The 27,100-nt window shown below is 39.5% G+C and overlaps 1 protein-coding gene across 4 annotated transcripts in view; it reads right to left on the bottom strand.

Moving 5' to 3' along the window:
• The window catches only part of atp8a1 (ATPase phospholipid transporting 8A1), a 354,037-nt gene that overhangs the window by 179,021 nt on the left and 147,916 nt on the right, over window positions 1-27,100 (bottom strand). For all 4 annotated transcript variants that reach the window (XM_043691984.1, XM_043691994.1, XM_043692004.1 and 1 more), the window contains 4 exons: window positions 20,054-20,181; window positions 19,157-19,234; window positions 17,965-18,053; window positions 11,004-11,076 (listed from right to left, as the gene is read on the bottom strand). In XM_043691984.1, coding sequence (XP_043547919.1) covers window positions 11,004-11,076; window positions 17,965-18,053; window positions 19,157-19,234; window positions 20,054-20,181 — 368 coding nt within the window. The remainder of the gene's footprint in view (window positions 1-11,003; window positions 11,077-17,964; window positions 18,054-19,156; window positions 19,235-20,053; window positions 20,182-27,100) is intronic.

The raw sequence follows: 27,100 nt of genomic DNA, 5'->3' as shown, positions 1-27,100 counted from the left end.
GAATGGAGAAAATCCTGTGCTACATGCTTTCGTTTCACTTTCAGGGGCTTTACAGGAAATTACATTTAACAATGTACATTGTTTTCCAAAGTGAAATGAGATCATAATTAAATTACACGTACTTCATTGTTTCCAATATGGCTTAAAAAATAATTTAGTTAAATCATGAGGATATTGAAATTAAGCTGTGTTTGTATATTGGAGCATGCAGGGAAAATGAAATCTGGAGTTTTAGAGCTATTGAAAAACTAGGCAGTAACTTAGAAAAAGTTATAAAATAAAACAAAACTATTTGAACTAGCACATAGGATTTCCCTCCTTTCTTCTTACATCACAGCCCCAACTACAGCCTATGTCAATGCTCCAGGTGACTGGCTAGAATTGACCGGTAAAAATTTCTCTAATTCCACCACCTTTATAACAACTATAAAGTACAAAATCTGTATGCTGCTGTCTGACCTGCCTTTCTCCTCCAAAAGCTGCACAAAAGTGGATATCAGATTTCACTGAATGGTGGAACAGATTTGTTGGGCCAAATGGTCTACATCTGCTCCTACATTTTATGGTCTAAGAAAATAATTTTGTCATCCGACACCCATTCAAATTGAACAGTGGAGTACCTTGCACCTAAACTTGCAAAGAAAAATCATACACAAAAAGGGAACTTTATTTTAATACACTTGATATTTCAAAAGTACACCCTTTAACGTGCTGTTCCTATAGTCAAATGCTCGCAGCTGAATCTGCATTTGCATTAAAAAAGAACAGGACTTGCTTCAATCTGGGAATCTCATTAATCTAAATAAAATCAAGCTAATAAAGAGTCATTGGACCAGAGTCATTAATTCTAATTTCTCTTCACAGATGCTGCCAGACCTGCTGAGATTTTTCAGAACTGCTTTTGTATCTCAAATGTTTTGCACAACTTGAATTCTGAAATAAACAGCAAAGGTGTCGATCTTTTTACTTACATGTTATTTTATTTAGGGGTCATGTTTGCCTTGAGTTGGAAGGTTATGTACTGAAATTTTAGGAGCACAAGTCTCAATACAGAAACTTGAATACATTGTCTAGGTCGACGCAGTCCAAGGGCATGGTCCATCATCAGGGATACCATGTTCCAGATGGCAATATTAAAGCAAAGCTCCATCTACCATGTCAGTTAGGTGTAAAAGATCCCATTGCATGATTTGAAGGCAGAGAATAAACTAGTTAATAATGATCCATTTTTGGCTATGTTGAATGAAGGATGTATGGTCATTGCTGTCTGTAGAACCTTCCTAGGCACAAACTAACTTGTTTTCCTACAATATAACAAAGTGCGCACACTTCAAAAATATTTTATGACAGCGCTTTAAAATCTTAAAGACAAAGTGCTTTGTAACGTATCTAGGTTGTGAAAGGCTCTACATAATTATTTTTTTCTTTAATGTCGCTGTAAACAGAATCAAACAAAAAAAAAATCTGGATATTTGCCAATCAGACTTTCGGCAGGATGTGCAATGCAGTACATTTGAAAGCCAGGTGATGGCAGATTGGAATGAAAATAATTTTGAAACATTGGAGCGCAGAAATGTTTGTCAGATTGGATGGCTGTGCTTAATGATCCTCAAGCTGTCCGAGCAATGGTGCATTGACAGTATTTGTGAACAGCAAATATTTTTATTGCTTCAATGCTTGCACATATGCAATGCATATGCATAATGTAGAGTTATAGACATTTAAATAAACTCACGTGCTTGCATTGGCACATTTAATTTTTACATTTTTCCATGAAAATAAAGTTTCATAAAGACACAGTTTAAGCTTCTGTTTATATTGGGAATCTGTGTAAAGGCCACTAATGTTTCTTCTTACTTTGCATTTTCAGAAATCAAGATTAAAGAGGTATTTTCTTGTCTTCACAACAGAACATTTTAGTTTAAAGGTTTCCGTGTAGTGTTACATAAAAATAAATACAAAACTATGAAAAGCAACAAGCCATTTGATATAATAAAACAAGTATGCTCAAGATGGAATCAGCAATGGATCAGATAGATATCTGATTAAAATCATGTTTAAATCATTATAATATTTTTAATGATAATCATAAAAGTGATTATCTTTTCAACTTTTGTAACAGCCCTAACATCTTTTGAATGAGACATAACAATGTCGAAGTAATTTCAATTTTCAGCAGTTTGCTTGTTTACCTACATTTTTAAATTTTGCTGCAGGGAAAGGCAGTTAAACCAAATGCACAATCTACAGGAATTGTCTTTTTGGGTTCCAAACATTTCTCATCATCTCTGCTCCCTTCTGAAAGGTACGAGAAATGTAGCGCCTAGTATCCAATTAATTTTTCTGTATTTTTTTCATGGTTTTAATTAAACACTTTTGGTCTGGAACATTTAAACTAAACTCCTATCGTGACATAAACGTTTGCTTAACAGATCTAAAACTATCTTCATTTCTCAGGACCTATTGATCTACCCATCCAGCTTCAGCCAAGATTTCAGTCCCAAACTGAAACAAAACATAAACCTTCTCTGGACTGCCTCCAATGCCAGTATATCTTTCCTTAGATAATGGACCCAACAGTATTCACAAAATGCTGAAAAATGTGTTGCTGGAAAAGCACAGGTCAGGCAGCATCCAAGGAGCAGGAGATTCTCCTGCTCCTTGGATGCTGCCTGACCTGCTGCGCTTTTCCAGCAACACATTTTTCAGCTCTGATCTCCAGCATCTGCAGTCCTCGCTTTCTCCTACTATTCACAATATTCCAACTGTGGTATGACTAATATCTTGTATCATTTTAGCAAAACCTCCCTACATTTATACTCCATTCCCTTTGAAATAAAGGTCTGCATTGCAACTACTTTTCCTATTACCCAGTATGCTTGAATGCCAGCTTTTTGTGATTCATGGACAAAGACTCCCAAGATTCTCTGTTCTACAGCTTTGTGCAGTCTTTTTTTATTTAAATAATATTCAGCTTTTCTTTTCTTCCTACCAAAGTGCAAAACCTCACACGTCCTTAACTTATACTCTCTCTGCACAGTTTTTATCCGCTCAATGTGTCTATATCCCTTTGCAGACTCGGTCTTATCCTCAGATATTGTTTTCCCACCCATTTCTGTGTCTTCTGCAAACTTGGCTATAGTATACATTCACTTTCCTTATATACTGTAAATAATTGTTGCCCCAGCACTGATTTCTATGGCACACAACAGCTTTTTTATTCCAAAGCTATGGGCGTTTTCCCTGAACACAAACAAAAACAACTCCAGAACTTTATATCTGAAAGCTTAATACTCTACACTGTTTACTTTGTTCATCAACTCTGCCAATATAAATAAATCTCCATTACACTCCAGGAAGTCTCTCTCTAATACTGTGTTGTTTGAAAACAATTCATACAGCTACAGAAATACTTACAAGTTAATTATTAAACCCCTTCAGACAGACAGAAAACTCATATGCCAGTAGATCAATTTTCAAAATCCCACAACTAAATGATATGAAAATACACAGAAAATATCAATACCTGTATAACATCACAGAACTTAATGAACAACACATCAAAATAACCCAGAGTGCTGGTTCAAAATAAGCCATAAAAAATATAGCCAAGGCTATGAACTTAAAATACAGTAAGCTTCCTACACTAGTAAATATTGAATGATCCACTAACTAAAATTAAGCAACTGATATAACTTTGCCTAAAATTGTTTATAAAGCTCTAAAAATCATTGGCAGTTATTTGAATTAAGCAATTAACAGGAATGCAAAAAATGAAAATATATTTAAGCCAGATGCAAGAACTTAGGAAAGTACAGATAAAAACATCACAGTTGGCTCATACAGTTGAATGTTATGCTGGGAAGTTAACACACGAAAGGTAATCAGCATTACTGACGTAATAGATTTCACTTAATTGTACTTTCCTCAGAGATCAGATTCTTCCCAAATTAAGTTTTATTACTTGTGACCTCGTTACTAATAACCATTAAAGATCTTCCAATCAGGTATGGCCCCAACAAGAGGATAGTAAGTAAAATGTACCGACCATAATGAGTGCAAACCTTAGAATAATTTTAAGAATTAGGCTAATTTAAAATATGAGATGAGCTGCAGGTTCTACAAAGCATCCCACTGCCGTCATTATACAGTATTTATTTGATGACTCACAGGGGTTAGCATTAACATGCGACAGCATTTGAAGTATGTTTTGCATGTTCATATTCATATTTCATCAATTCACAGTTCTGAGCAAACATTTTATGTTCCATCATGCTCTGATGTGAACTCGCTTAGTAGTCCTATGGCAATGGCACTGGACAAGCAATTCTGACTCAAGTTCAAAATCCAGCAGAAAAATTCAACCCTGGTCTAGATTTTCTGATGTCCAGATAGTCATTTCTCTTGAGGGAAAACCTTGGAATCCCTGAATCCGAGAAATTGAAGATTCTGCTGGGCAATTCCCCTCTGGTTGGAACCTTCCAAAAGTATCCATTTAAATCAGATAATTTGGAGGGTTCCAGCTGTAGAAGAATTTAAGCAAATAGTGATTTAGGAATAGTTAAACTATCAAATACCTAGTCTCACTCGAGTTACTATTAAACTGATCCCCAAAATAACTACACTCCCTAGTCTCTCCAACCCTCATACCTAATTCCCACCCCCACCACACCCCATCTCATCTTGCACCCTGGTATCTATCCCCTAGGCACGATAACATACATACTTAGCCACCATGGTCACACCTCTGAAACGGTATCTGTGATGCTGCACATTTAACTCTGACTATGGCAACTACTACTATGTAAAATAGGTCTGTCGTCAGGTCCACACTTGCCACCAACCTCATCTCCACACTCGGTACCTTTCCCTGCAATCGCAGGAAGTGTAACACTTGGCCCTACACCTCCCCTCTATCTCCATCCAAGGCTCCAAACAATCATTCCAAATCTGACAGAGATTCACCTGCACTACTTCTAACCTGGTCAATTGCAGATGAGGGGGATATCTAATTAAAACTTACAGAATACTGAATGGCCTAGACAAAGTAGATGTTGGGAAGCTGTTTCCATTGGTATGAGAGACTAGGACCAGAGGGCACAGCCTTGACGTAGTCTTCTGTACATCGGACAGACCAAGCGCGGACTCGGGGATCGGTTTGCGGAGTATTTGTGCTCTGTACGCTCCAATCAAAATCACCTTCCAGTTGCCAGGCACTTCAACACCTCCTATCATTCTCTTGGTGACATGTCCATCCTGGGCCTCCTGCACTGGCAAAATGAAGCCACACGCAAACTGGAGGAACAACATCTCTTATTCCACTCTGGGAGCTTACAGCTCAATGACCTCAACAGAGTTCACCAGCTTCAAACTCTCCCCACCACCAACCTCATTCCATGTCCTGCCCTCCCTTTCCACTGCGCCTCATTGATCTGACCAAAACAGTCCATCTTCTGTCTCACCTATTCATTCCACCCTTGCAACTGACCACAATAACTCCCACCTGCATCCACCCATCACTATCCCCCTGCCCCATCCTCTCCCTCTATTTATGTCTGAGCTTCCTACCCCTTCCCGAGTCCTGATAAAGTGTCCTGACCTGAAATGTCAACTTTCCTGCTCCTCTGATGCTGCCTGACCTGTTTTTCTAGCCCCACATTATATCGACTCTCACTTCCATTATCTGCAGTTTTTAATGACTTCTAATATAGGACATTGTTTGAGTACCCCAAATATCCTGCACTGCAAAGGATCTGAGAAATTTGAGGTACACTTCATTTTTCTAAAGAAGCCCATAAGACCACAAGACATAGGAGCAGAAATTAGGCCAATTAGCTCAGTCATTCAATCATGGCTGATAAATTTCTCAATCACATGCTCCCGCTTTCCTGCTGTCCTAGATACTCAAGGACCTACCTATCTCAGTTTTAAATATACTAATGACCTGACTGCCATAGACTTCTGTGGCAATATATTCCATAGATTCACCACTCTCTGGCTGAAGAAGTTTCTCCTTATCTTCATTCTGAAAGGTCTTACCTTTACTCTAATGCTATGCCCTCGGATCCTAGTCTCTCCTCCCAATGGAGACAGCTTCCCTACTCTACTTTGTCCAGGCCATTCAGTATTCTGCAAGTTTCAATTAGATCCCCCCTCATCCTTCTAAACTCCATTGAGTATAGACCCAGAGTCCTCAAACGTTCCTCGTATGTTCGGCTTTTCATTCCTGGGACCATTTTTGTGAACCTCCCCTGAACATGCTCCAGGGCCACTACATCCTTCCTGAGATAAGGGGCCCAAAACCACACACAATACTACAAATGTCTTCTGACAAGAGCCTTATAAAGCCACAAAGAAGTACATCTCTGCTTTTATATTCAAATCCTCTCAAAGTAAATGCCATCATTGCATTTTTCCTTCCTAACTACTGATTTACCCTGCAGGTTTACCTTGAGAGAATGCTGAACCAGGACTCCCAACTCTCTCTGCACTTCAGACTTCGGAATTTTCTCCCCATTTAGAAAATAATCTATGTCTCCATTCTTTCTACCAAAGTGCACGATCTCACACTTTCCCATCTACCACTTCATTGCCCACTCTCCTAACCTGTCCAAATGCTTCTGCAGCCTCCCTGTCTCCTCAATGCTACCTGTCCCTCTACCTATCTTTATAGTGTCTACAAACTTAATCAGAATGCCCTCAGTTTCTTCATCTATATTGTTAATGTATAAAGTGAAAAGTAGTCATCTCCACTTGACACCAGCTACAATCCTGAGAAGGACACTTTTATCCTCATTTTTTGCTTTCTGCTAGACAGCCAAGCTTCTATCCATGCTAACACTTTGCCTCTGACACCATGGGCCCTCTTCTTATTCAGTAGCCTCCTATGCAGCACCTTATCAAAGGCCTTCTTTAGTCCAGGTAGGTAACATTCATTGGCTCTCCTTGGTCCAACCTGCTCAATACTTCCTCAAAGAATTCTAGCAGATATACCAGGCATGACCTTCCCTTGACCAAACCATGCTGACTTTCTCCTATTTTACCATATACTTCCAAGCATTCAGAAATCTAATCCATCACAATGGATTTCAGGATCTTACCCACAACGGAGGTTAGGCTAATGGGTCTGTAATTTTCCATCTTTTGCCTTACTTGCTTTTTAAACAAGGGTGTCACGTTAGTGACTTTCCAGTCCTCTGGGGCTCTCCCTAATTCTAGAATTCCTGAAAGATCACCACTAACGCCTCCACTATCTCTTCAGCTATCTTTGTTAGAACTCCTGGGTGTAGTCCATCTGGTTCAGGTGATTTATACATCTTCAGATCTTTTAGTTTTTCTAGCACCTTCACCTTGGTGATGGCCACCACACGGTTGTGCCCCTTCACTCTCTTGAATTTTTGGGATATTATTTGTGTCTTCCACCGTGAAGACTGACGTGAAGTAATTATTCAGGTCCTCAGCCATTTCCTTGTTCCCCACTACTATCTCTCCAGTGTCATTTTCCAGTGGCCCAATATCCACTTTTGCCTCTCTTTTGCCCTTTATATATCTAAAGAGACTCTTAGTTCTCCTTAATATTACTGGCCACCTTTTCCCTCCTTATTTCATTTTTTTGTTGTCCTCTGTTGGTCTTTATAAGCTCCCTACTGCCCTCTGCCATATTAGGTGCTTTCTCTTTTGCTTTGAAGCTATCCCTGACTTCCCTAGTCAGTCATGGTTGCCTCATCCTCCCTGTACCATGCTTCTTTTACCACTGGATGAATCTCTGCTGCGTCTCCTGAATTACTCCCAGAAACTCCTGCCATTGCTGTTCCAGTGTCTTTCCTTTTAGGCTCCTCTCCCAGACAATTCTACCCAGCTCCTCCCTCATATCTCTGCAGTTGCCTTTATTCAGCTGTAATACAGTTACTTCTGATTCTATCTTCTCCTTCTCAAATTGTAGAATAAATTCAAGCATATTACGATTATTGTCTCTTAAGGGTTCTTTCACCTTAAGCTCCCTTATTAAGTCTGCCTCATTACACAACACTAAATCCAATGTTGCTTGTTCCCTCGTGGGCTCCACCACAAACCACTCCAAAAAGCCATCTCATAGACACTCCATGGATTCCTTTTCTTGCAATCCACTACCAACCTGATTTTTCCCAGTCCACCTGCATATTGAAATCCCCCATGATCACTGTAACTTTGGTATTTTAGATTACATTACAATGTGGAAACAGGCCCTTCAGCCCAACAAGTCCACACCGACCCGTCGAAGCGCAACCCACCCATACCCCTACATTTAGCCCTTACTTAACACTACGGGCAATTTAGCATGGCCAATTCACCTGACCTGCACATCTTTGGACTGTGGGAGGAAACCGGAGCACCCGGAGGAAACCCACGCAGACACGGGGAGAACGTGCAAACTCCACACAGTCAGTCGCCTGAGTCGGGAATTGAACCCGGGTCTCTGGCGCTGTGAGGCAGCAGTGCTAACCACTGTGCCACCATGCCGCCCACTATTTCTTGCACCCCAGCTCCTGGCTACTATTTGGAGGCCTGAACATAACTCCAACTATGGTTTTTATTTTAAACTTTGTGGTTCCTCAATTCTACCAACACAGATTCTACACCATCTGATCTTACTCTTGATTTAATTTCATTTCATACAAATAAGGCAACTCCACTCCCTCTGCCTACCTGCCCATCTTTTTGATAGGAAGTAGATCCTGGAATATTCAGCTCCCAATCCTGATCCCCTCGCAGCCACGTCTCAGTGATGCCCACCAAGTCATATTTGCCAATTTCGATCTGCACCACAAGCTCATTTATCTTATTCCTTATACTGCATTCACGTATAATGCCTTTAGTCCTGTCACAAGCATGGAGCTCTACCTTAATATTAGAAAAGAGGAACGGGATGGCCTTCTGTAAATCCGACTCCATATTTTGTCTACACTCCGACTCTAGTTCTGTGATATAGGCAGTGCTGTGATTATATATTAGAATACAGATAATCAAAGGTCTCGTCTAATAACTTATGAATTTGAATAAAATGATTGAAAGACAAAAAAAAAGCTGTGAATCTGCTGAATTACTATAAAACCACAACTGGATCAAATTCTGGTCTCTTTCCTGGCCTATGTATTACTCTTTTGCAGGGCCACTGTTGTAGGATTAAGATTCTGGACCTCATTTACAAACGGTCCTGTGGGTGTCCCTATCCCACATGGACTGCAGTGGTTCAGGAAGATGGCTTATCGCCATTGTTTCAAGGAGAATTAGCAATGAACAATAAATGCCTAGCCAGCAATGCTTACATCCTGTGAAACAATAAAAACAACTATATATGTTTAACATACCACAGTATTTTCCTGAACAGAGTACTGACAACCAATGTTCCAAACTTAATCTCCACAAAAAGCTATACAGGTAAATTACTTTTATTTTCAAATGTCCTTGAAATACATCCCTTTATATTTGCCTCTAGTTATTGAGATAAAAGGCCATTATTCAAAGATTAGGTAATCTAGCAGTATTATAACGCCTGAGCTGCTTAACTGTGCAGCAATCTCGAAGTTCTCATGCAGACCAGGCACAAGTTACTTGTTATAAAAATTGCTTGCGCATGGCCACATAACAAAGCTTAAAGTGCTTACATACTTTAATGCATCAGTTGTACACTATAAAGAATACACAGGGGTTACTTTGCTTACAACCTAATGCACTGTATCACAGACAAGAAAATAACTGTCTATCTAGAACATGGGGGCAGAGTCTAGAAATTAGGGCCAGACCATCCAGGAACGATATTAGGAATTGCTTCTACACACAAAGGGTTGAGGTGTTTATAACTCTCTTCCACAAATGGTAGATGATGCCAGATCAGTTGTGAATTTTAAATCTGAGAAAGATCAATTTTTGTTAAGTAAAGGTATTAAGAGATTTGCGCCAGAGGCAGGAAAAGGAGCTAGGCCACAGATCAACCATGATCTCATCTGATGACAGAACAGACTAGTGGGAGGGGGTTGAATAGCCTAATCCTGCACCCATGTTCCACTGGATACCAGACAAAGAAAAGGTGAAAATAAGTGGGGCGGCATTTCGGGTCAGAGGTTAGCACTGCTGCCTCACGGTATTAGGGACCCGGGTTCGATTCCACACTCAGGTGACTGTCTTTGTGGAGTTTGCACATTCTCCTAGTATTTGTGCGGGTTTCCTCTGGGTATTCTAGCTTTCTCCTACAGTCCAAACATATGCAAATTAAGTGGGTTGGCCATGCTAATTTGCCAATAGTATCTAGGGATATGCAGGCTAGGTGGATTAGCCATGGGTTACAGGGATAGGGTGGGGACTGTAGGGATTGGATGAAGTACTCCCAGGTAGCCTGTTTCCCTCCCATGTTTATTGCAACATTGTAGTTCACATAATCAAGTTTTCATTTTAATTTGTAGCCAAACTCAGTTCTGCATTCATTTCCATTAGAATGTACAACAGCAACCATAAGGTTAGAGCACTGAGCTCAAGGCAACACATTTACCCAAACTAAAGTTACAATGTCTCAGTCTTGTTTGACTGGTTTGGTTGGTGACCTGAATTAGATGGATGAATCAAAATCTAGTCCCTCTATCTTTTTTTAACACCAGGGTGAATAAATAGGAAGGATGTTATCATGTATTGAGATAGTAAGGAGTTAATCAAGTACACCTTTTCAACCAAGAATTAGGAAGAAGTTGCTCATCCCTGCTAAGGGTTAACGAGATTCTTTCATAATAGATGATATGGAGCAGACATTAAACTATTACTTTGCTCCTTTTTTTAAGAATCCCAACAGTGTGGACTCAGGCCATTCTGCCCATCAGGTCCACACCAACCCTCCGAAGAACATCCCATCCAGACCCATCCCTTAACCCTGCTTTTATTAAACTCACTTCATTATATGCTTAAGTATACATAAAACATAGATTAGGATGATCATCTCTCAAAAAAAAACCCCAAAACAATAGTGCATTACTTACATGATTGCCTTGAAGATTTTCCAGTAGAGAAGGATCGTGAAATGCATTTTCGCCATTTGATGATTCACCTTTCCTTGAGTGAAAAAGAATAAAATGAAAAATCTATTGGAGATGTTTCACCAGTTCACAGTCTATCTTTAAGATGATACAAATCATATGCTGTAAAAGTACTTTGAATAGCAAGGCACGATATCATGAGGTATCAGTGTTAGACAAAAGAAAATCCATTGCCAGGAAGCACAAAATGCAATTTCAAGATTTTACTATCTGAATATCTATTCCAATGACTACAATAATTCAATTTTCGCAAAAAATCAATACTCTGTAATGAACTATAAAAGTGTTGTTTTTAAAAAGGACTGCAAGTCTAGACTGAAAACAAATTTCTGAAAAACAATTTGAAGTGTGGATGCACCATTGACAGAGTGTTTCTTTAAAAAAATAAGACAGATCATATTTACTTCAAAGTTCTATAAACATTGAGAGTTTCGTGTCTAGTGCACTCGAGATGCAGAAAATTCTAGCTAATTAACTGGCAGCTCTCTTTCTTGAAGAAAAGTTGTATACTTCTGGGTATGGTTTCCCTTCAACTTTCTACAGGAATAATTCTCAACCTATCTTTCAACATTATCTTGAATCCAACAACAGAAATGAGTGCCATACAAATTTCCCAATTGGTTTTGATCCTAAATTCTTTCACTTCAAAAGCTTCACCACATATGTGGGAGGGGGATTCCAACAAGAAATTTTTGCTGAAATACTCAGAACTGAGAGGAACTCAAGAACAAGAACTATGTACTTCAAGAATAAATACCATGAAAAGGATGAGAAAGACCAGATATAAACGAAAGTAATTTAGCACTCTTCCATTTATTTACCCATCATATACATCTTGATTTTGTGGGCATCAGTCATGCCAGAAAATGGAACTGGACAGCACAGTCAGCTTGACATGCTAGAATCCTTAGCAAATGTTTCTGAACGTAATACTTAAAGAAAGCATGGGGTCTGTTGTACTTTTTTTAAAAAGGTGCAATTATTTTGATGGCTCGAGCAAAACCAAAATGTACTTTTAATCCGTAACTCCTGACTCACTGCAATAAAGCAAACCATTTATTTACATTTCTGAAAACTGTCACCTCCTTGGTGATATCCATAGAACAAAAATGTGTTCCAAACATAAGGATGGCAAACATTTTCTTCCACTTCTGAGGAATCACTAACAGGGAAATGTTTTGGCATTTTAAAATTTTAGCAATCCAGAGGTCTGGACTAAAAACCAAAGAATGGGAAATTCAGTGTTACATATCTGGAGAAAAGTTAGTATTCAATACAACATGACTAAAAAGAATGTCTGCTACTGTTCACACATTTACTTTGTTCTACCCAGTAGAAACAAAGCAAATACCAGAGTTTTAATAATATCTGTTCTTGGATATGGACAGCATTGGAAAAGCTACATTTACTGTCCTTCACCAGTCCTCTGAAGTGGTGGTAGGCTCCTTGCTTGAATTATTGCTGTCATTATGGTGATGTTCTCATTATGACCTTTAGTAGCTGATTTTATGACTTCGACCCTGCAACAAAGGTTCAATATATAGCCACGGCAGAGTAGCACGTTACTCAGAGATGATAGTGCTCCCATGACTTATCTTCTGCTAGAGGCTATACATGAGAGCGGAGAGGCTAAAATAAACTTGTGATTTGCTGGAATGCATCCTAAAGATTATAGTTGCTGTAGCCATCATACCCAACAGCCGAATTGAGATACCTTTTACAATCAATCATTCCAAGTATAAAACTACACCCAAACAATTGAAAGAATAGCAGAAGAACATATTCATTATTATACAGTCTTTACATTTTCAAGGCTCAAAGTTTAACTGTCATTACAGTTTGTTAATTTTGGTGGTATTGGACTATTCCCAAATCTTGTGTTACATTTTTATTTCTTTTCAGTTCCATAGCAGTTAGCCATTGAGAGCTGAGAGTAACAAAGAGTGATGTTTGGCAGTGATCCTGCTAAAGAATGGCAGAGATGATAGTCTCTCTTCTGGAGTGCCTACCTATTTTAGGTTTGTCAGGTATCTGAGTAAATCTGGTCATGAGGACCAAGAATTAATCACAAGTTCTCCACAGCTGAATGTTGCCTTTATATAGAGATGCCACCTCTTTATTTCTCACCAAGGAAATGCAAAAGATGAGAGCTGGAGGAAATACTTTTAAATTTGCATACTTTAAATGCATCAGAAATCTTGACTCACTGACAAACATTATCACAAGGACTGAATCAAAAGTTCAACTTAAAATAACTTATTCAATCCTAGGGGGAAGTAGTCCAGCTCCCTGAGCTTGGAATTCTGTGAATTAATGACATATTTCTCAGAAGTCTATGATGTTTTAACAATTTGTCAATAACTGCAAAAGAAATGAACAGTCCATTTCTGCAAGATTCCACATGGCCCAATAAAGCATCCTGCATGGATGAGGTCAGCATGAAGCCACTCATGCAGAAATAACTCCATTGAGCCTAAATGACAGGAAGCATTTCACAGCGTCTTCATGTCACAAAATCCTTCCACCTGTCCTTCAAACCAAGCTGACCAGAAACATTGGGTAACCAGAGAAAGATTTGTTTAGGGTTTGGAATATTTCTGCAGCACTCATTTTCTTTAGTGCCTGTAACATAGCTTGAATAAGTTCCAAACAAAAATAGCTTTGAGAGCTCAAAGTTCGAGACATAACGTCCCCATTATATTCATGTACGGGTCTGCCCGTGGCTTCAATGTCAATCCCAGAATATTAAACATAAGATAAAAGAAGCCTGTAACAAAGGAAATGCAAGAATCATGGGGGCATCTTGCTCATGTAGACTGGACAAACTGAATCAGCAAAATTGCTTAAAGGTTGAATTCATGGAATCCATTTTAAGAATACTATATTCAGGAAATCAGGAAAGATGCTATTTGAGGCCATGTTTTGTGAATAAGACAGGTTTTATTAGTAACCTGAAAGTAAGTAATCCTCTGGGAAGGTGTGATCATAATATGGTAATTTCATATTACATCTGGCAGCTACATTCAAACGTTTGAGTAAGCGATTAAAAAAAAATAAAACTAACTACATAGATACAAGGGTCAACCGAGGCAAGTAGATTGGGAGACTAGATTAAAAGCAATGATTGTGAATCACCCTTGGTGATTAGTCAAATACATTTTCACAAGTGTAAACAGATTCACATTATGGTAATATTAATAGCAGCTCTAGATGGGAGTGAAGGAAGTGATTCATTCATGACTAGCTGGAGTGATTAAGGACGGATTAAAGTAGAGGCTTAAAGTATTAGTGTGGATAATAAGGCTGAGGATTAGGAGGGTTTAAGATACCAAAGGGTGAACAAAAACTGGATAGAGGGAGAAAACAGAATACAAAGATTTTTATGAGCTTCTGTAAACACGTAAGAAAAGGAAAAATAGCACAAGCAGGGATGCAAAGGAATCTGAAATTCCACCAAATTTGTCAACCATTCTGAAAGATAATGGAAACATTTCAGAATAGTTATGCAAATTGACATGCTCTTCAAAAAAAGGAAAGGATGAGTATGGCTACCTATGCAGATATTGAAGAAGCTTCTGCTGGTGTGGTTCGAGGCAGCCAAAGCAGAGAGCATTCACATCTCCAGTCCAATCCTGCAGGAAAGGTAGTCACACTGGCAAAGAGGCTGGGACACAAGAAACTCACTTGCCATGATGGATGAATTGATTTAATACAAAACACAGCATCATCTTGCATGTGACAAGTGGTAAAGGTACAGAAGTTATGGCAGTAAAGGCAGCTGCTTGGCTTCAAAATGGTCTCACTCATGTCCAGAATAAATATCCATCAAGACATACTTAACACAGATGAAACCTGATTGTTTTTACTGTTTTTTGCCAGGTCACACTTGTATATTAAGTGTGAATTATATAATAGTGGACAGTGAAGCAGGGAATGTATCACTGCAATGGCCTGTACCAATGAAAAGCTGATAGGAAATTCCAAGAAGCCACATTGTTTTGCAAATATCAAAGCACCATCCATACAGTAGGGGCTAACAAAACCAACTGGATGCCCTCCAGCACTTTTTTGAATTGTGGAATAGAGAAGGAAGGTCAGCATCATTACAGTTAACTGCCCCACCACCCCAACCACAGAGGCCTCAATAGCATCAAACTGATGCTCTTGCCTCCAATAACTCAGTCAAGGACCAGCCAACGGATCAGAGGATATTTAAGAACATGAAACCCCACTACAAACAGCAACTGATCTCTCAGGTTATCAAAGCTATTGATAAGAAGCAAGAGTACACCTCAAATCTTCCAAAGGCCCTGTTCATGATGGAGGAGGCAAGTAAAATGATGACGAAAGCACAAATTGTTTCCACTACATTGGGTTCAAGTGAGCTATGACTGCGAAAGATGTTGCAAATGAAGAGGAGCAGGATAAGGCTAACCAATCCAATTATGAGTCGCCATATGCTCTCTTGCAGTTAATTGGCATAGAAATTTCATTAAAGTGAACTGTGTAAATTTAGGCAGAAAGTTCATCAACTGAGGAGGTACATGACGCTAAAGCACCCAAAGAATGTTGCAGCTTCCCTGCTGGTCTCCCTAGCTGAAGCCACAATGGTGGTCTGGGAAAATGCCCTGAAATTATGTTCGATTGCACTGACAACATGGATGATATCTGTTTGAAGACAGAATGCCAAATGGAAGAAGATTACTGAGCTTATCCAGAGCCAACTACTGACATTTTTCAATGCTTTTAACAAGGTCACATCATTGCAAGCTGTGAACAAACTGAATAAATTGTTCATATATCAACAGCTTCACTCTCTTTTCATTTGGCACTTTTCTGACATGGATCATGATTGAGGCAAATCACATTACAAAAGGAACTCCTTGGTTATTGTAAAGCTCCATTTTGGGAGGCGATGGCCTAGCGGTATTATTGCTAGATCATTAATTAGATTAGATTTTAGATTATTAGATTAGATTACATTACAGTGTGGAAACAGGCCTTTCGGCCCAACAAGTCCACACCGACCCGCCGAAGCGCAACCCACCCATACCCCTACATTTACCCCTTACCTAACACTACGGGCAATTTAGCATGGCCAATTCACCTGACCTGCACATCTTTGGACTGTGGGAGGAAACCGGAGCACCCGGAGGAAACCCACGCAGACACGGGGAGAACGTGCAAACTCCACACAGTCGGTCGCCTGAGTCGGGAATTGAACCCGGGTTTGTAGTGCGGAACCTTTGAATAATTTTAAGGCAGAGATATATAGATCCTCCTTAAGACAAGGGGTAGGTCAGAATGTGAATTTGAGGCACAGATAGATCAGCCATGGTCTTATTGAATGACATAGTAGGCATGAGATACTGAATGGCCTCCTCCTTCTGATTAGTATGTATATACCTTTTATTTGACACCGATTTGGATTTTGAAAGTATGTTTCAGATCTTCTACTCAAGATATTTGATTTGGAGGTGTAGGTGGTGTCATCGATATAAACCCAGTGCTCTGGGCTACTTCTCTCAATTACACGTTGATATTAATTAATATTATTTACAGTAAAATCCAGTTGAAAACCAAGGAGAAGTCACAAAAGTAATTTTTTTCAAAAAAAATTAAATCACGGAATGAGGAATCGCTGGCTAGGTCAGCATTTATTGCTCATCCATAATTACCCAGAGGCAACCACATTGCTGTGGGTCTAAAGTCTGCAGTCACATGTAGGCCAGACCAGGTAAGGATGGGAGTATCCTTTCCTAGAGGATATTAGTGAACCAAATGGGTTTTTCCTGCAGTTGACAATGATTTATGGCTATCATTAATCTCTTAATTCCAGAATTTTATTCAGTTCAAATTCCACCATCTGCCATGATGTGATTTAAACCTGGGGCCCCAGAATATTACCTGGGTCTCCTGATTTGCAATCAAAAAACTCATCCTGATCTGGACATTTGCTAAAAACAAATTGGCACATAAATCCAGACCTGGTCAGGCAAATATTCTGCCTTCCATATTTGTTGAAGGAAAAACTGTGGAATATGTTGAGCACTTCACAATCATCTCCCTCAAAAGGAAGAGGCCCAAAACTGAATCAATCATGCCAGTTCAGCCTTTTAAAACTATGGCAGTATGTTTGGTAACAACTTCCGTAAATCAGCAAAAGTAATCGTGTACAGAACAGTTGTCGTCACCATGTTCCTGTATTGCAACAAGACATGGGACTGTGTACCAGTGACACATAAAAGCACTAAAAATTGCCTCTGCTGCATCCTTCACATTGAAGGAGAAGACACTGCGCAAATGTTAAACAAATTAAAGTAAAGAACTGTGGATGCTTAAAATTAGAAACAAAAACAAAAACAAAAACAAATTGCTGGAAAAAAACTCAGCAGGCTTGGCAGAATCAATGGAGAGAAAGTAGAGTTAATATTTCAGATCCAGTAATCCTTCGTCAGATGGTCTATTTGAATCTAGCTCCACAAGTATTCAGGCAGACTCAAATTTGACAGACACTACATTTCTGGATGGCTGAAAAACACACCTGTGCAGTATTCTACTTTGTCAACACTCAAAGTGACCAGTGTTCTAGCAGAAGACAAAAACACTCTTCAAAGATAAAAATCACACAACACCAGTTTGTAGCCTATTAGGTTATGGACTATAAACTGATGTTGTGTGACTTTTAACTTTGTCCACCCCAGTCCAATACCGGCACCTCCACATTACCCTTCAAAGACACTCTGAAGCTCTTCTTGAAACACAACAGCATCAACTTTAATGACTGGGAGGAGCTTGCTGCCAGGTAAAACAATATTTAAAATTACTGAGGTGTCAAAATTAGTTATGTTAAAGTTTATATGTTATTCAGAAAAATCTACAAAACAAAGATAAAGACACTTACCCATAAGCAATCCCTGCAACTGTACACTTCTTAAACTCCATAATATTGCAGGTTAAAGTTCCAGTCTTATCTGAGAATATATATTTCACCTGTTAAAACATGAATCAATGTTTTATTGATGAAGTAAAACTATGCGAGTTAATATCAATACAGTAAAAGTTAATGGTTGGTATTGAATAGAGACTTCAATTACTTGATGAGACAGTCCCAAGTGCTCAGAAATGAGATGGTAAATATATCTTACAAAATGAAGTAATTTCGATAAAGTTCAGGACCATCCAATTCACACCTGCATTATTTTGTGACAAACTTGAAAGAAAGTTGAAATTCAACTGTTAACATTTCAGGTCGAGTGACCCTTCCTCAGAACAACAGTTCTGAGGAAGGGTCACCGGGCACGAAGTGTTAATTCTGATTTCTCTCCATAGATGCTGGCAGACCTACTGAGCTTTTCCAGCAATTTTGGTTTTTGTTTCTGATTTATAGGATCTGCAGTTCTTTTGGTTTTGAAATTCAACTATTGGTTTTCATCTGTCTAGCATCACAACTTGCATTTCCATAATTGGTTAAAGAAAGTCCCAGAGTACTTCATGCAAGTGTGATTGTATGAAAATTGTCAATAACCCACAGGAGATATTAAGAAGGGATATTGAAATGAGCCAACGTAGGTCAGAGAGCCAGGAAGTCATTGGAAAAGTAGAATCTGAAGACATGACTGATGGCATATACGTATATGGAAGACAGGAAACAGTTCAGGAAGTGTTATGATGATGGAATTATGTCATCTTTATGTTGGAAATAATATGGAGCTGAAACACAGCTCAGGTTTAGATGAGGTACCAATGCTGGGAAAGCTTGGTTCAGTCTGAGGTAGCATTTGGGGAAAAGGATTTGATTAGTGGCAACAAAATGCATGGATGACGTGCAAAGGGCTGTAGTAGAACTTGCAAAGACTACAGCTTCAACCTTTTCAATGTCAAACTGGAAGAAATTGTATTTCATCCAGTAATGGATGAGTAGGCTACCACAAAGGCAACGATGGGGTTCACAGCGATAGTAGTGGGGTCAAACTGGGCATCACCAGCATACTTGGAGAACAAGAAATTCAGTCAGTTTTAACTATGTGCCTCGGATAAGACATAGTTGAATAGTTTCAAAAGTACATAAAATAGTTTTTCAAGTGTACAATTACCTGTCCTAATTCTTCATTTAGGTTGGATGTTCGGGCCATGGCAGGAGTATTTGTTGGTTGATATATCATGTCCATATCCTGGTTAGGAGAAGTAAAACACATACTGTTCTGACCATTTGCAATCATTTGTGAATTGCCACAATTAAATTGTCCTTAGCTGCTGTCAGGGATTTCTAATGTCATTTTAAATCACACTTTTACAATGAGGAGGAAGGGCAAAAGATTACAATTATATAAAGTCTCTCATGTCACAACAACTCTTCAATTTACTGCTTAGAGTTTATAAATGTTTTGGAGGACTTTTTGTTTTCTATAAGACCTAACAAAATCTAAGGAAACTATGAACAGTTCAAACCAGAAGTGAATGCTGATGAATATTATCTCTCTCCATATTTTACACTCATCACACCATTATGCACATCTTGGTACTCTACTCACACCATTCTTCATGTGCATGACCATTAGTTACCATATGCAATCTGTAGTATAATTTTTGCTTTTAAAACTAATAATTAAAAAAAACTTAAAATATTGCAATGTAGCAAAAATCCAATTAGGCAACCGCACAAATAATGATTTTCCCCAAAACATTCAGTGGATACAAATAAAGCCAAGACTAAAATGGGGTCAATTTCAAAGCATGGGAGCACTGTAAACATGTCACAATGCCGAAAATCTCAAGAGTTGGAAACTGAAGGACTCCAGCAGAAGCAAACAAACAAAATTAGTGGACACATTTTATCTTATAGCCAAATACGCTGAATAAAGTCTGAGGGAAACATGCAGGAGTTACATTAAATATAACTTGGAGAAAATGCATGCAGCTGCAAAGCTTTTGACGTAGATAGATCTTTTCTCAGTCTCAAATTTTAAAGAAAAAATAAACCTTATACCTACCCAGTTAATGAAAAATGCTTGGATAAACTTTACAACCTCTAATGTAACTAATAGACTGATTGGAATGAGGTTATTGAAGAGGATGATGAAGGTTAAGAAATTCAATCCAAAGTAGGAGACTCCACTACCTGTGAAGAAAATGATGTTTTATAAAAATAGTGATAGGGATTGCAATTTGCAGTGAAATTTGCTTAGGAAATTAATAAAGGCATTCAATGGCACGGATTTTGCTGTAATAATAATGGCGAGGTGAATGGCACTTATCATTATGACAGAATAAATATGATGGCAACTTCTGGGATCCATGCATGTGCAATAATGTGGCTATTCAATCACAGGGTGCTCTGTTGCAGACCTTGCCTGTAGGGTTGGCATTGAAAACATACTAATTATCCATTAGGTCTGCATTAAAAGCTGTTGAAAATGTTAGGGTTGTGCATTCAGAACTGAATTTTTAAAAGGATAATAATTACAAACAACAGCTCTTGCCTCCATGTAATGTTTTAACCCTTCTTTCGCAGGATGCTGCTGCTCATTTTTGTTAAGTAATTTTAATGAAAATTATTTTAAGTTTGTCTGTTATTTATCTCTTTTAGTTCCATTTGGATGTTTCAATGATTATTCTATTTCCTGTGCAATTAACAAAAAGGTAATTTATACTCGCTAATGCTTCAGTTGCAGTCCATGTCTCTGAGAATCTTTGAAGCTGATTGTTTAAGAGTCTCATTGCAATATGCCCTGTGCAGAATCCCTGGATATCCTGTTGGGGGTACTGCATGGATCCAGATACGGGACTAGTACAGAACCTCGGCTGGTAAACCTGGGAAATGCCCCGAGATGCTATAGAAGTGAAACAAACTGTGAAAGCCATTTCTTTGCCTTTGACAGAAAATCCGGCCATTGTTTGAACATTGACATTCTAAGTTCACATAGTCTTGCAAAACTGATAAATTGTTTAATTTCATTTATTTTACACACTATATCGAAGCAATTGAACACTATTAAGAAATTTCAATAGTTACAACATCACAGGTCCATTCTTTACTCTTAACAAATGTATCACACTTACAGGTTTTACTATATACATTGTTCAATGTGTAGCTTTCTGCAAACGTCACTGATTACAGCAAATGAGTAGGGATCCAGCAATATTTTCCACTTAAGCCAACTGTAACATTTAACACACATTTACTTAAAAAGCCAGAATTCTTACAAAAGTAGGGCAGTTTAACAGGTGAGCTTTTCTTCCCAACAATCTAATCGCAACTCAATTTCCTCAGTTGGCATCCATTGGCTACACAAGACAGCCATTCATGTATCAACAGACAGCTCACTGTGACCAAAGAGCAAATTGTGGAGGCATTGCAGCAGATATCATTGCAGCAACAAGAAAGATGGCAGAAGGCTTTAAAAAAGGAATAAGAACACTGATGCATGGAGAAACAGGAGTTTCGTAGGCTTTAGCAGAGATCAATTTCTACAAAAATTAATGGATGAAGTCAAGTTTTGAAGGAGTGGAAGCCTCTGCTTGCTCCTCTCATTGCGTTTCTGTTTACCAGGTCATTGGCGCAGCTAAACTAAACCAATGTTTGTGAGAAGATTTGTAGCTCGGGTGCTCGTTGTTGTGGTTCTGTTCGCCGAGCTGGGAATTTGTGTTGCAGACGTTTCGTCCCGTCTAGATGACATCCTCAGTGCTTGGGAGCTTCCTGTGAAGCGCTTCCCAACATTTTCCTCTGACATTTATAGTGGTTTGTCTCTGCCGCTTCCGGTTGTCAGTTCCAGCTGTCCGCTGCAGTGGTCGGTATATTGGGTCCAGGTCGATGTGTTTGTTGATAGAATCTGTGGATGAGTGCCATGCCTCTAGGAATTCCCTGGCTGTTCTGTTCTCTTGATGTACCATACATCAAGAACATTTCTGAACTGACAGCCAAACTACTACGACCACTAGGACTCATAACAGCACACAAACCAATAGCCACTCTCAGACAACAACTCACCAGGACAAAGGACCCAATACCCAGCATGAGCAAAACCAACAGTGTACAAAATCCGATGCAAGGGCTGCACAAAACTCTACATAGGACAAACAGGAAGACAGCTAACGATCCGTATGCATGAACACCAACTCGCCACGAAACGAAACGACCAGCTATCCTTAGTAGCCACACACGCAGATGACAAGCAACATGAGTTCGACTGGGACAACACTACTATTATAGGACAAGCCAAATGGAGAACAGCCAGGGAATTCCTAGAGGCATGGCACTCATCCACAGATTCTATCAACAAACACATCGACCTGGACCCAATATACCGGCCACTGCAGCGGACAGCTGGAACTGACAACTGGAAGCGGCAGAGACAAACCACTATAAATGCCGGAGGTAACATCAAAAGAAGCGCTTCACAGAATGCTCCCAAGCACTGAGGATGTCACCTAGACAGGGGACGAAACGTCTGCAACACAAATTCCCAGCTCGGCGAACAGAACCACAACAAACTAAACCGATTACTACTGCATACCAAATGGCTCCATGGAGAGATAGAAATAAGGATTGATATAAAGGTGAATCTCTACCTTGCTATAATTTGCATATGCTTGATGGAAAGGGCTCCAGTTGACAATAGGCCGACATGGGCAAAATGAAGTTTGATTTGGGGAGACAAAACTGTATCTGACACTCCCATTTTCCTATCTCTTCTGTCACTGCCTGTCCAATTTCAAGCAAGAATTGTTGTACTTCAAGTAACAAAATATTCAATTGAAATTGGAATACTGGTGACAGGATTTTGCCTGTTGTAAGTGCAGACTTGGCAAATCTACCCCAAGGCCCCATAAGAGCAACACAACACAACTGAAATTATTTCAGATAAACAAACTTGCTTCCCAGAACCTTGCACATTGAGGATGGAACATTAAATTTTGGGGAAAGTGGTAATTTTCAGCTTTACAAAAGTAGTGTACACAAAAAGTTACAGCATTATGGAGACCTAGCCAAAATGGAAACTTGAGTTTCGGTGTATTATTCCATTTAACTATACAGGAAGCAATGTGATTTGCCACATTACCGCTTCCCAAATAATTCAACTGACATTTTTAGTTTATTGCCAGCAAATCTGTAATATATATGATGTAGCTTGTGTAGTGTGTAAAGTTAGACTTGGAATTTCAGAGCAGCTGTTAATATATTACAAAGTTAGTAACACCAGAGCTGGTCATCTCCATCGGTGATAAATTGATACAGGAACTAGTGGCAGCCAAGAATTTTGTTTACCTTGCTTCTCAAAGGTATCATGAAGAAAGATGGATATTTAAGTTTGAGGCCAGGACAAACATACTTCAACAGGAAAACACACAAGTGCATGATGTATAATCCTTTAAAACATCTGCTGTCCCTTAACTGGTAATGCTTATAGTTGAGTTGGCAGGCAAAAGAGATCACTTGTAGCTGACCCAGATAGCAAAGTGCTTTCAAAGCGAATGAAAATATAGGGGACATTATTTTCTGCCCTTTTTGAAAATTGTGCAAAGTCATGTGAAACAACCAGTAAAATTTGGAAATGTTGACAATTTAAAAAATATGGCAACACAAACAGACAAAAAAAGCTGTCAATTTGTAAGAACTGAAATAAAAGGCTATGACATCAAAATCAGATCTTCATGGCAATTCAATAAGTTCAATTTATTTCTATTTTACTGAATTCAAACAAATTTTCTAGCATGCTGAATTCTATTCCATCATTCAAGTTTTTGTTTTGTCAAATATCACGTTCAATGGTCTCAAGGGGGATATTTCACCTGGGAGCAGAAGTTGGCCATTTGGTTTCTTGAGCATGCTGTGCCATTCAACAAGATCATAGTTGATCGATTCTTGGTTCACAATCCACATTCCTGTTTACTCCCGCTAACCTTTGATTCCTCTAACAAATGTCAACTTATCAATACCTTAAAATACTCAATGACCCTGCTTCCATCACTTTCTGAGGCAGAGTGTTCTAAGTTTCTCAATACTGTGAGGGGAAAAAAAAACTCATCTCTGTCTTAGGGATCACCTTTTTAATTTTAAAACAGTGACTCCTGGCTCTGGACTCACCCAAAAGAGTTTCCACAATCTTGGGAACAGCAGACAAGATCTTATATAATTTAATCAAGACACCCCTTTCTCTTCCAAACTCCAGAGAAAATAAGCCTAGGCTGTACAAAATTTCCTCAGAAGGCAACCTGCTCTTTCTAATAAACCTCCTCTAAACTACCTCCAATGTGTTTATATCCTTCCTTAAAGAAATCAAAACTGTCGTGTGGCAGACATGGGTCAACACCTTAGAAATGTGAAGTATAACATTCTGACTTTTATTTTTAGTTTGTTTCAAATTAATGTATAGAATTCCATTAGCCTTCTAAACTTCTTGCCTCACTAAATAATTTTTGTGAACCACGCATCAGAATATCCAGATCCATCTACCCTTGGAAATTTACAGTCATAAAAAGTACTCAAATAAACTGGTTACATCATTTCCCTTTCACAAAAACATGCTGACTTTCCCTAAACATAACCACCTTAATGATGGATACTAAAACCTTCCTCCTGACAGATAAAGTAGTCTGCAAGTTTCCGGTTATCTGCCTCTTTCCCTCCTTGAAATGAAGGATTATATTTGCTATTTTCCAGTCTGATGGAATCTTCCTTGAATCTATCAAATTTTGAACAACCAACAAATCTCCTACCTCAAAAGCAACCTCTGGTAAGACTATAGGATGAATTCCATTTGAACCTAGCGACTTGTCAGTTTCCAGCTCCACCACTGTTTCCCCGGTGATTGTAATTCCTCTATCACTTCCACAACTTTTCTTAGGATGTTTTTTTCTATCCTCCATAGTATAGCAAACCATTTGCTGATTTCATCTGCCATTTCCTTTTTATCTCCTATCACCTCTCCATTCTCACTCTCTCTTGACAGCGTGAGGCGCAGAATGATCTAGATCAGCTTACAACCTTTTGGAAGTCTAAGTATCACTATTCTTGTCTTTCAGTTTTATGGCAACTTGCTACATAAAACCAAACCAAAATCTATTTGTTTCCAACCAGATGGTCCCACAAAAATACCAAATCCAATTTCTCCAAACGTTACATGCTCTTTTTAACCAACCAGTAATCACTTTTGCTTCAATATATTAAAAAATGACATCAATTAATTCCCTACAACACAGCAGTCCAAAAATCCATTACATATTTTTAATTTCAAATAAAATATGCAATTTTTGCAATGTTTGAATTGGTAGTTCGATGGGGTTGAGGCCAATTAGAGACTAAAAAAAATCTTGTTGACACAGAGAGCATTGCTGAATCATTGAGGAGTACTCTGCACTTCTTTTCACTAGTATAGAGAATGTAAGTAACATAAGAGGTGGTGGTAGCATATGGTGGTTGCATTAAAAACAGAGGATGTACTTAAAAGGTTGAGAGGCCACTAAGCAGAAAAGTTGTTGAGTTGAATTGCTGTGTATCTTAGACCACTGATGGAATCAAGGGTGGAAGGTAGAGAGGCTGTGGCTGCAATCTACTAATCTTCCTTGCATAGGGGAATAGTGTTAGTGGGTTGGACAACTGCAAATATTACATATTCTTTAAAAGAAAGAGAGGTGTAAACCCAATAACTACAATGCAGTCAAGCTAATACCGGGGCCAATAATCTCCTACAAAATTAATACACATTTGGAAAAATATGGACTAATATGGACTAACAGCAGACAGCGGCGCGAGCTGGGTGGAAGTGAAGTTGAAGCGCAGAGCTGGTTGGGAAGGTAAGTGATTGATATTTAAGAACTTACCTCGACGCCAACGGTCTTTTCTCAGCAGAGAGCGGCGCGAGCTGGGCGGAAGTGAAATTGGAGCGCAGAGCTGGTCGGGAAGGTAAGTGATTGATATTTGAGTGGGTGTGTTCTAGACCCCAGGCCCAACATAGTAGGGCCTCCCTCCCATCCTCCTCCTCTAACCTAAATTTAAAGTCCACAAATAAACTACTCAGTGTTCTTGTTTTGGAGACGAAGTGTAGAGTAATGGCAGCGCAGGCAGTGGAATGTTCCTCCTGCAGGATGTTTGAGGTAGGGGTGACCACAAATATCCTGCCGACTTCATCTGCAGGAAATGCAGTCAGATCCTGCTCCTCACAGAACGAGTTAGGGAACTGGAACTGGAGTTGAATGAACTGAGGATTACCAGAGAGGCTGAGAGGGTGATAGATAGAAGCTACAGGGACATAGTTACGTCAGAGAACAGAGGTAGCTGGGTAACAGTTAGAGGTGGGAAGGGGAGGAAGCAGGCAGTGCAACGATCCCCTGTGGTCGTTCCCTCAACAATAAGTATACCGCTTTGGATACTGTTGGGGACGGCCTAGCAGGGGTAAGCTGCAGTGACTGGGTCTCTGGCACGAGGTCCGGCTCTGAGGCTCAGAAGGGAAAGGGGGAGAGGAGGAGACTGCTAGTTATAGGAGACTCTATAGTTAGAGGGACGGACAGGCGGTTCTGTGGACATGGGCGAGACTCTCGGATGGTTTGTTGCCTCCCGGGTGCCAGGATCCGAGACGTCCCGGACCGTGTCTTCAGAATCCTTAAGGGGGAGGGTGTGCAGCCAGAAGTCTCTATAGTTAGAGGGACGGACAGGCGGTTCTGTGGACATGGGCGAGACTCTCGGATGGTTTGTTGCCTCCCGGGTGCCAGGATCCGAGACGTCCCGGACCGTGTCTTCAGAATCCTTAAGGGGGAGGGTGTGCAGCCAGAAGTCGTGGTGCACGTTGGCACCAACGACATAGGTAGGAAGAGGGGTGGGGAGGTCATTCAGGAGCTCAGGGAGTTAGGCTGGAAGCTAAAAGCTAGGACAGACAGAGACGTCATCTCTGGGTTGTTGTCGGTGCCACGTGACAGTGAGGCAAGGAATAGGGAGAGAGTGCAGTTGAACACGTGGCTGCAAGGCTGGTGTAGGAGGGAGGGCTTCAGATATTTGGACAATTGGACTGCATTCTGGGGAAGGTGGGACCTATACAAGCAGG

The sequence above is a fragment of the Chiloscyllium plagiosum genome, chromosome 1 (assembly GCF_004010195.1).
Source record: "Chiloscyllium plagiosum isolate BGI_BamShark_2017 chromosome 1, ASM401019v2, whole genome shotgun sequence".
Classification (NCBI taxonomy): Eukaryota; Metazoa; Chordata; class Chondrichthyes; order Orectolobiformes; family Hemiscylliidae; genus Chiloscyllium; species Chiloscyllium plagiosum.
Note: the sequence above shows the minus strand (reverse complement) of the source record. Positions and strands in the feature narration are given on the sequence as shown.